The sequence below is a fragment of the Thamnophis sirtalis genome, unplaced genomic scaffold, assembly GCF_051295495.1.
Source record: "Thamnophis sirtalis isolate CommonGarterSnake01/CBP01778 unplaced genomic scaffold, rThaSir2_p1.2 scaffold_4, whole genome shotgun sequence".
Classification (NCBI taxonomy): Eukaryota; Metazoa; Chordata; class Lepidosauria; order Squamata; family Natricidae; genus Thamnophis; species Thamnophis sirtalis.
The window spans coordinates 833,602-844,910 of record NW_028261384.1 but is presented as its reverse complement, the minus strand read 5'-3'; the positions used below and the strand labels follow the sequence as shown (position 1 = coordinate 844,910).

Below are 11,309 nucleotides of genomic sequence, written 5' to 3'. Positions count from 1 at the left end.
AAGAAAAGGAAAAGAAAAAAAAGAATAAAGAGCAACAGTATACAAGTGCATTCTTATTGTTTTAAAAATTGAAACTATCTCTCCCCCCTCCCCCCCATGAACCCCCCTCCCTAACCCCCTTCCGACTTCCCAGATCCCATTCCCGGCATAACTCTTTATCAAGCACAGTCTGGAGTGTATTAAAACCAAATAGATTAAGAATTAAAAGATTAAAAATAAAGGAAAAAAGAATGGAATAAATAAAAGAAAAAAAGAAAAAAAGGGGAAAAATCAATAAACTCTCTACATTAAGCTCAGCTTCCCATCATTATTAAAACTTAAGCAATGTGCATCATTCCTAGTCTCAGTTAATTTATTACTTGCAGGATTTCAAACTATGTTGAAACCAAGTGAGTTAATCAAATAAAATTCTACTGTAGCTAGGGGCCTTACCTCTTTATCTAAATATGTGTCCATTTCCAAACCTTTAATTTGTCCCTTTTACCTCCTTCTCTATAAAGCAATTTAAACACCTCAAATATTTCTCACGGTTTCCATTCTAACTCCTCTCATCCTGCCTCTACCCGTGTCCATATATATATTTTATATCATCCGTACTCCTCTCATATTTGCTCCGCCTTCCTTCAAACTCCCTGAATATATCCTTCCAGGCATTATATTCAAATAACAATGACAATTTCTATAAAAATCAACTTACTTTCTGGCTCCGAATAAGCTCTAATTGAACCTTCACTACCCTCCCGTCTGCACCACACTTCCCAATTCCATTCAACCTAGGCCACAATCCAGAAACATCACAATCTCCGCCCTCCTCACCCTAGAGAATAAATCATAAACAATTTATATAAAAGTTCAAAGTTATCCATCAAGTCCTTTTTTTTAAAGTCCCATACAGTATATTTTCCGAGAAAATCAGCATCATTTCTTTCAGCCTTAATGTCTCTTCATCGGTATACCACTATACCATTTTATATAAGACAGAAGTCACAAAGTATTATTCAACTTAAAATTAAGCAAATGTTTTGGAAGCAAAACTAAATCCTTGTTCTCTGCTCTTCTGCCCTTCCGGAGGGGAAAAACGATACCTCCCACCTTGTAGTTGTGTGTTTGATTGTTTCTCTTCTACTTCTCCTTGTCTTTCTCCGTGTCCGGGTGATTCAGGAAGTCCCGCCTTCAGGATCTTGTAGTAAAAATCTCGGGCTTCCCAAACAGAGTTGAGGCGATGTTTCTGGTCATCAAATGTAACCGTAATGCCAAATGGCACCTCCCATCTGTACTCTATTTGATTATTTCTGAGTTCTTTGGTTAGAAAAGCATAGTCTCTCCTGGATCTTAACAATTGGGGTGGTATTTCTTTGAAGACAATCAAATCCTGTCCATCAATTCGCAGCCTGTTATTGTAAAACTCTTGTAGTATCGTGTTTCTGGATTCTTTTGTAGCAAAATATATAATTATATCTCTCGGAAGCTGTCTCCGTTTTGCTGTCCACGAATTATGGCGGTAAATTTTTTGGATCTGCCAATCAAAGTTGAGTCCCGGACTTCCCACCAAACAACTGAAAGCCTCAGAAAAGGTCTGTTTCAAATTCTCCTGTTCATTTTCACGCAATCCCCTAACTCTTATTGCAAATGCAGTCTTTTTATAATTTGTCATAACAAGTTGTCTTTTGCATTTTCAACTTCCTGTTGCAACATTTCGATTTTAGATGTCAGATTAGAATTAGTTTCTTCCAAAAGTTCCAGTTTATCTTCCATTCCTGCAATATAATCTGTCATTACAGTTATAACCTCAATCATATTCTCCTTTGTTTGAGCAATCTTAGCATCAAGTTTATCACATAATTCCGAAACAAATTGCTTCATTTCCGCTCTAAATTCTTTAAGAGTTTCAAAAAGAAATTCTTTCGTTAACAAATCTCCAGTAGAGGGCGTAGAAGGCAAAGGCTGCGGCTTTATAGCAATTGCTTGGGATGTATTGTTGAAAAAACATTTCGGTTGCTTTGACTTAGGAGCCATAATAAAAGAAAAAAAAGAAAACAAACAAAGTCTCTGCTCACCTTGATTTAAGATAAAATACTTTCAGTAAACTTTTGGCAGTTAGCAAAGAGAAGTCTTCAGGGAAACGGGGCTAGTTAAGTATATCATATATCAAATGCGAAGGCTGTAAAATCACCATTTTGAAAAGCAGTTAAACAAAGGAGTTTTTTGTAAAGTTGAAGCTGGTATTTTGAATAATAATAAGCAAAAAGGTTCTCAGAAATGGTCGCTGCTCGGATTGATTTTAAATAGCTTAGATTTGTCCTGAGGGGGGGGACGGACGACCTGCCTTGAGCTGAAAAAAACAGCTGAGAAGATCAGGCTGGAGTAAAAAAAAAACTCAGCTTTTGTTGAACCTCTTTTCCGTTCACAGCGAAAAACAAAAGGCTGTGAACTACAAAGAGATTCTAACGACTGAGTTCCTCCCTGCCCCTTCCTTGCCTGAAAGGGGAGATATCTATAGATTTTTTAGACATACAGACCAGAACTCTGAGGGCAGCTCCTTTGAGCCACCGGCGGCGGCAGGCTCCTCCCCCGGAAGTAAATATAACGTATTATCATATATGCTGGACTTGTAAAAAGGTCAAAGCATTTTGGATAAAAATATGGCGGATTATGCAAAATATCCTTAAAAAGAGGATAAAGTTATTCTTGTTAGGTATAATCACAGACTGTACGGTTATAGAGACTAATTTGATTCTGAACTTAGCAACGGCAGCAAGATTGTTGGTGGCGCAGTACTGGAAGAAGGAAGAATTGCCTACTACTCAAGAATGGACGTTAAAAGTAACAAACTTAGCAGAGATGGCTAAAATATCAGCATATCTCAAGGACCACTCAGACGAGAAATACAAGGTGGAGTGGAGAAGATGGATTGATTACGTTCAAAATAAATAGAACCTCATGGCAGCAGTGGTGGTGCCTCCCCCTCCCCTCGGAGCACCTGAGCTGGGCTCTGGGTTGCCCCTGCCGCCGCCTCCACCTCCGCCGTGCTTTTGAGAAGCCATGAGGTCTTTTTTTCCTGCTCCCGCCCCCTCCACCGCCTTCCTATTAGCTCCCGTGGCCTCATGGCTCCTCAAAAGCACGGTGGAGGAGGAAGGGGGAGGGATAACGCGGGGCCCAGCTCAGGTGCTCTGCGTGGAGGGAGAGGCACCACTGCCACGGGCGGGGATACTAACGGGAGCTTTGACCGGCGCAACTGAGGATTTATGAATCTATTTTATATTCCCTGAAATGTATGAATTTGAGGGGAGGAACGTGGCCTCAAAAACCTGGAACTCAAAAAAGGCAAGGAGAAAACAGAAAAAACGTGTCTCTCCATGTGTAGGTGAGGGGGGGCATATTAGTCTTCTTCCAGGCCTTAATAATCCTCTCGGCGGCTCTGTGCCCAACACACACACACATACACATATCGCCGGTCCCGCAAAGAAATCTGCTTTTCCCCATCACGCCCCTCCCTTGCAAGCAGTGGCAGGTGGCCCATTGGCGAAGGGGACGGTAGCCAAGGTCCCGCCGGCGCATCTCCCCTCCACACCCTCTTTTCCGCCCGTGCAGATTGAGACAAAATCTTTATCTTTCCCTCCGTTCTTCCTCATCCTCTCCCCCCCGCGCAAATTAATTGCTGCTGCAGCAGCATCTTCTCCGACTTCACCAATATTTTCCTCCCCGATCGCCCGGCTGTTGCTTCCCGCTGGGGGCTTTTGCTACTCGGCGCTCTTTTCCATCCTGGATCGTAGGGCAGGAGTGGGGGAATGGATGGGAGGAAGAGGAAGGGGGCGGATGGGGGCCTGGCCTCACTTGTCCCCCCCCCTCGGATCTCATTGAGGATCTTCCTTCCATGATCCTTTGGCTTTCTGATCCGGGAGGCAGGCTGGATCTAAATCAGGGACAATCTTTTTCTCGGAAATGGGGGTGGGGAGGTTGGAGGAGGAGGAAGAGGAGGAGGAAGATCTTCCCAAGAATTCAGAAAATCCCCCAGCCTCGCTCTTCCTCTTTTCTCATCGCGGGGTGGCTTGTGCGCAGAGGAAACTTGGTCAGAAGCGAGGCGGTGGGCAGGCGGCTAAGCACACAAAGCCGGGAATATTAGGGAGGAGACCCCCCCCAACAACCCCCCCACCCGAAATCTGGGAGAGAGAAAAATTCCTTTGTAGAGTTATTTATTCCCCCTTCCCTTCCCTGTCAGTCGCTCTGTGCTCATCAAAACAAGCCTGGGGAGGTCCTTTGCGGGCAGCCAGTTCTAGCCGCTGCAAAGGACTTCCCCGCGTTTGCTTTGCTGAACACGGGGCGACTGATAGAAATGACAGAAATCACTGCACGGCAGTTAGAAATGGCTGTGCGGTGTTTTGTTGCCACGTGCGCGGCCGCACAGCCACGCACCTTAGAGGGAACAGTGCCCATAACCAATATTTCTGAGTACAATAACTATAATTCCCTACTTTTATCTAAAATACTTTTAGCTTTTGGGTAATCAGACCATTGATTAAACCAATTATGATGAGCATAACAACAAAAACATAAACCTCTAGTAAACTGATTAATCCAAATATAATTCCATCTAACTAAATTTAATTCAAGTGGACGAGTAGAAAATAACCAAGAAGGAGAAATATATTGAAGTTGCGAAACAATGAAAGCAGAAGAATTAATTAGATTAGGAATAAAAGCAACTTGACCAAGAGCCATAGGAGGTTCATAATATAAAGTTATATTATGACCATGAATCAAAAACATATATTGAGCGTGACGAATCCAAAGATTAGGACTAAGAGAAAAAGCAGGAGTTGTCTCAGAGTTAGTAGAAACTGGGGAAAGAAAACAAAAGAAAAAACAATGCATAAGAAAAAAGAATTTTTTCAATTGAGGTTGAGCTTCAATGTGATTCCAAGGCAAGATTGGAGGACGTTGCATCCTTGGAGTTTTCATTTGTTTTTCCATGATAAGGATGAACACACCAGCCTGGATGCGATTTCTCCGTGGGTGGTTCATGAAGCCAATGAGGAAAGAAGACTCGGACACGAATTTCCTTCGGGACGAAACCGACCCAGAACGAAGTCTGGGGGCTTCTTTTATTGATCATACACAAGGGAGGGGTGGATTCACATAGCCAATGGGGACCAATCACGATTGTGCAAGTTTACAGTATATGGTAACTCATTTACTCTCATGTAGACTCGAAGAACACTCATAGTCAATAAACCTTTTATCATCATGCAAACATCCAATGCTTAATTAATGTTTGAGAGTTAAACAGTTGTAACCCCTGATTTAATCAACGCTTAGTTACAAGTCTGTGGTTGCTGATCTGCTTAGTGTTAAAGGTACTGATTTAATCAACGCTTGGAGTTGGACAGTTTGTCTTACTGATCTAATCATATGGCCAATTATTGCTTTTAGTTTACTGATTTAATCATATGGTTAATTATTGCTTCTGTTCTATACGTGTTACAGTATGGCTGAATGCATACCTGCACGTATATCGCAACATCTCCTACTTTTGTTTTAAATTTTGAGGAGTCGGAAGGGAGTATCGTTTTTCTCTGGGTCTTCATCAGAGAATGCTGTCAGTAGGGCTTTGTGTTGCGAATCAAATGTTGCTGTGTTAATGTTTTTGCCCTGTGTCATACTTTCTACTGTGGATTGAATGATGATTCGGACCACTGGGATTAAGCAGGGTAAAAGGAGAAACCCTAGGAGTGCCATGCCTGCCATGAAGGCAGCTTGTTTCCAATTGCGAAAAATTCCTCCCAGGAAGCCTGCATCATCCATTAATCCTGTCCACTTTTGCACGGGTACGTGAACCAATTTCCGCAAATCCGCGGTGAGATCGGCCACTACCTTGCCAGTTTCATCAATTTGAAGACAGCAATTCGTCAGATTAAACTTTCCACATACTCCCCCTTCCTTAGCTAGTAAATAGTCTAAAGCCAAGCGGTTCTGGTAAACCGCTGTACGTAACTTATCTTGTGCTGTGGCTATGGCGTTGAGTGCCCTATCAATGCGATTCCCGGCTATTTCTAAAACAGCTTGCAACCGTATAATCCGATTGAGCATATAAATCGGCGTACGGTACCCCCATGAACCATCCTCTGCCCATGTCGCGGGGTCATAATAAGCAATAATACGTTCAGGGGGCCATTCATCATCTTTCCAATTGCCAACCTGAATCCCCCCAAAACCCTCCCCCCGGTCTAGGGCTCTTCTCCTTCTCCAATTATCATACACAGGAATCCCTAGGTTTTGTCTAGCAGTGAGGGGTAGTAAGAAAAAGGAGGGTTTAATCCATGCCAAAATGCAAGACCCCCCCCAATTGTGAGGGAGGTATTCATAAGCAAGATTTCCACATACCCAATACATTCCCACCGGGGCAGTCCAGTTCCGTGTTGAAGAGGAAAAATAGGAAAAAATCGTGGTGTTCAGCTGCTCAGGCTGGGAGATGTTGGCAGCCGAGGTCCATGAGGAGTTGGCCCACTGGCCTTTGCAGAGGAGGGTGCCTACTGCAAGGGAGCCATTGCGGAAATAACAGTGGGTACCTACTATGTTGGTAGTCAATGTCCAGGCGGCATCGGAAGCGTGGGGTCGTAGTGTGAGATTCCCAGCCCGGGAGAGATTATTCAGTAATCCTGGGTCAGCTTCTAGAGCTTCCCAGGGCCATTGCTCGCCCATGTTTGTGCCCCCACATACAAAACAATTTGTCACCCCCAGGGTTTGAGCGATTTCAGTGGCAAACTCTAGGAACAGGTTGCGAGCTTTCTCAGAAACAATTGACTTCGCGTTGGTTTCAAGTCTCTCAATGGTGTCATAAACAGACCACTGTATGCTTCTGGATTCTTTAAGACTAACAATTGTGATGGTAATATAGGTAAGTGGATCATTGCCCGTTCCATCAATCCCCAAGCCATAGGCTTCAATTTTAGGGTGGTCTTTTGAGAGGGTGAAAGAGACCCTGTTGCTGTCAGGCAATCGACGGAAGGATTCAATAGTCCGTTTAGCCGCGTTCAGGGGGTTGTAGCATCCTCGGTAGCCGCCACCAGTGTGGTCACAAATTCCGCGCCAGACAGTTTTCTTTGGGTCTCCCCATGATGCGCAGGGGTGAAGAAAGTATTCAGGGGGGTTTGGCTTGTTACGGGTGCAAAGATATTTGTGGTCGTGTTTGTAGGTTTCTCGCCAGGCGTGGGAGCCACAAGAGCGAAAGGCTATTTTGTCCATGGCCAGGCAGACATCAATGCCAATAGTCCATTGTTCAGCTTTTGAGCGGATGGTGTGGTTAAGGTATGCAAGGTAGGCTGGCCCTGCGCCCCCAGCAACAATGCCGAGACCGGCCCATATGGTAATGTTGTACTTGGTAAGCATTTCTGGGCTGTGGCAAGTCACGGCATTGCCTTGTTTGCAGACACTGAATTCAGTCCTGTTAAAAATGCATTTGGGAAGATCTTGAGTACATCCCTCGGGGGGGATATTGGAGTAGATCAGCGTGCTGGTAGTTGCTGATCCTTTGGATACGTTAATGATACATTGGCTGCAGTTGAAGTTGCTTGTAGGGGGGGCGTCTCTGCGGGACACATGGTGTGGAGCGGGGACGTCGGTGTTACGGTGACTTAACAGGAGCAGGAGGAGGAAGACAGCAAACGCGAGGATCACCAGGGGAAGAATCCGGGCGCATCGCAGCATGATGCCAGGTTTAGGGGGTGAGGCTGTTGGTTTCTTGCAGCAGCGAATCCGGCGGGGGGGCAATTGGCACGGCAGAGATGAATCCGGCAGCAGAAGGGTGGTATGGGCGGATCCCTCGACCTGGAACCCATATGGTGGTGTCATCATGTTGCACTGCTGCGTAGCCTCTCCCCCAAGCAAGGAGCTTCGCGGGTCCTTTCCAGTCGGGTTCAGGGGGCTGACGGAAGTAAACAAGAGGTCTCATTGGATCCGTCGTTGGTGTGGTGAAATGCCGCTCCGCCGCCGTCGTGGGAGGGACTCCCGTCACGTTTAGGAAGTTAATGGTGTGAAGGCACAAATTGAGAAAATTTTGGATGGCCGGTAAATTTGGAGGATTTAAGGAGCCTTCGCCGGCGAGATGACGGTTCAGGGCATTTTTTAAGGTCTGATTAGCCCGTTCAACCACTGCCTGTCCTTGACTATTATAGGGTATGCCGAATTTGTGGATTGTGCCCCATTTCTTAAGGAAAGCGGCAAAAGCCGAGCTTGTGTAAGCCGGTCCATTATCGGTTTTTAATTCCTCAGGGCAACCAAGTACCGAGAAGGTACGAAGGCAGTGGTTAATGACATGTTTAACAGTCTCTCCTCTCTGGGGAGAAGCCATGATAAAGCCTGAATATGTGTCAACGGTAACATGCAGGCAAACCCAGGGTTTGAATGGTTCAAATCGGGTGACATCCATTTGCCATAACTTGCATGCCTCCGTTCCTCTGGGATTTACTCCCAGGGGGAGGCTATGACCTTGTTGGCTGCATGTGGGGCATTGTTGGAGAATTGCGGCAGCTTCAGCTGCGGAGAGTCCGAATTGTTTCATTAGTGCCTTTTTATTTTGGTGAAAGTATGCATGGCTCTCCCATGGAGTGGAATGAGAAAGGGTAAAAGCCTCCGTTGATAGAGAGAGAGCGGAGGCTGCAGCATCAGCCCGTTCGTTGCCCAATGTAAGAGGCCCAGGGAATGGCTGATGGCTGCGAATATGTGCCACGAAAAAGGAGTGGTGGCGAGCGGCTATAAGCTGTTGCAGCGCTAAGAAAAGACTCAACAGAGCAGGGTCAGTGGAGGGGGAAATATAGGCTTCATGGATGGTTTTTACGATCTGAGTAACGTAGAGACTATCCAGTATGAGGTTGAAAGGCATAGAGGAGAAGTTTTGAAAGGCAAGAATAGCGGCTGAGAGTTCCGAGCGTTGTGCACTGGTTTGGGGACCAGTTGTTCTGGTAACCCAAGAACCATTTAGCAGCCAGGCGCAAGCTCCGTGAGTTTTTCCCCCATCCGCAAAGACAGTGGGGGCAGAAGGCAACGGGGCGGATGAGCAAGGTCGCGAGATAGAAATCGGAAGCTGAGCTAAGAGTTTTAAGCGAAAATCACTCGGGGGGTGGCAGGAGACCGCCCCACACCACTCATTGGTTGCCCATTGCAAAGACTCTGAGGTGGTCAGATATTGCTCCCATGCGTGGAGTGGGAGAGGAACATATATCACAGTTGGCTCTTTTCCAATCATCAATTTAGAGCGGAGACGGCCCTTTATTATCAATTGAGCAATCTGATTAATTTTTGGCACTATAGTGTTTCTTGGAGTATGAGCTAGATGTAGCCATTCCATTATTAGCACCTTAGTATCAATTTTTTGGATGAGCGCTCCCGTGGGCAGCGATGGGGTATTTAAAACAACCAATTCGAGCGGTGTGTTATCCATGCAGCGGTCCACCCAATTTTTATTAAACGCTTCCTGCACTAACTGTAAGGATGCAAGTTGGTCTTTTCCCAGCTCAATTTTGTCAGCGGGGTGTTTTCCCCCGCTGAGCGCAGCGAATAAGGGTGTCAGCTGGCTCGTGGTAAGCCCCATATAGGGGCGTGCCCAATTGATAGTCCCCAGATATTGTTGTAATTGTACCAGGGTGGTAACCCTGGGGAGAATTATCCTGGGTAACGTGGGAACCGACCTGGCCAGTGACAAGCGGTGACCCAAGTATGAGAAGGGTGGAATAGTTTGAATTTTTTCGGGGGCGACTGTCAATCCCCCCCGCTCGAGAATGCTGGTGAGCTCTGGGAATACGGCCTCGACTGAGCCCTTTGGGCCGGGGGCTGCCACCAAGATGTCGTCCATGTAGTGGTACACTAACAATTGGGGGTGCAATTTACGAAAGGGTAACAGGATTTGATGCACGTAATGCTGGCACATAGTGGGGCTGTTAAGCATTCCCTGAGGGAGAACCGTCCACTGGAAACGAGTATTAGGCATGGAATTATTTGGCTCAAGAAGAGTAAATGCAAAGAGTTGCCTATCTTCAGGATGTAGAGGGATAGAGAAAAAACAATCCTTGAGATCAATGACCATGAGATCATAATTTTGGGGTATTAGATTAGGGTTGGGGAGTCCACACTGCAGGGGGCCCATGGGCTGTATGATCTTATTGATAGCCCGCAGGTCTTGTAACAAGCGCCATTTGCCAGATTTTTTCTTTAGCACAAATACCGGAGTGTTATACGGACTAATAGAGGGCTCTAAATGCCCTGCCTGCAATTGTTCTTGAATGAGGATTTTTAAGGCTTGTGATTTTTCTATGGGCATTGGCCATTGATCTACCCAGACTGCTGTTGGAGAGACGAGGGTGAGGCGTAGAGGAGAAGGCAAAGTCATTCAATAGTGAGGGTGGTAGTCAACCGAGACATCAGGTCTCGTCCCCACAAGTTGACATGGAGAGGCAGAACAACAGGTTTAAGATAGACTACAGAGGAGGTTTTAGCAGAGGACACGGTGAGCCAATGGCGACTGGTGCGGGCGGGCTGGGATCCCCCCACCCCTCTAACAGGGGGGGAAGGCTCGGTATCCCAATCCGCAGGCCAATCATTCGAGCGGATGACGGTAACATCCGCTCCTGTGTCAAGCAGTCCCGTAAAAGGTCTCCCGTTAAGCAAGAAGGTAGCATATGGCTTAGCTGCTTTTACGGTCTGCTCAATAGCAAAAAACTCTGGGTTAGGGTATTGCATAGCTGGGGTGATAGGGATAGCGTGAGCAATCAATTGGCCCGCTGAGATAGTCAAAGGAGTGTTAATATTAAAGATTAACCCGATGGAGGTAAGATCCTTTGGATCGGTTAGAAAAGGGGAAGCCAGAATGCCCTGGGTAACAAAATCCCTATCGGGAAAAACCAAAAGCGGCAGCAAAGGCAGCGGAGAATCAGAGCGTAGCGGAAGGAGATAATTATGGCCCGGCAGACTGACAGAGATCGTTTCCGAGGCTCTTAGAGGGATCCGCTGTGGAGTGGGTTCAGCCTTTGTAGTGGGGCTAGCTGGGGGCCCCACACCTAGTTTCCCTGGTCTGCGTTTGATATTGGGTTGGATCTGCACTGATTCGCCCAATGGAATCCCTTTCTGCATCGGGGGCAGATCGTTCTAGGTTTAGTTCCTTCGTCAGGGCGAGCGCCCTTTCCCCTGGCCGCGGGGTTTTGTGGCGCTTGACACTGACTACGGAAGTGGCCGGGCTTCCCACAATTAAAGCAGTTACCATTCCTGCCTGTTGTTCGCAATGCCACTGCAAGAGCCTCCATCTGGAATGCCTGGGTTCC

The 11,309-nt window shown here is 46.3% G+C and overlaps 1 protein-coding gene across 1 annotated transcript; it reads right to left on the bottom strand.

Moving 5' to 3' along the window:
• Positions 1-5,535: 5,535 nt before the first annotated feature.
• Positions 5,536-7,704, bottom strand: LOC148045694 (endogenous retrovirus group 3 member 1 Env polyprotein-like). The gene has a single exon (XM_087712212.1). It carries the CDS (start codon positions 7,702-7,704, stop codon positions 5,536-5,538), a length of 2,169 nt encoding a protein of 722 aa, XP_087568338.1.
• Positions 7,705-11,309: the final 3,605 nt, after the last annotated feature.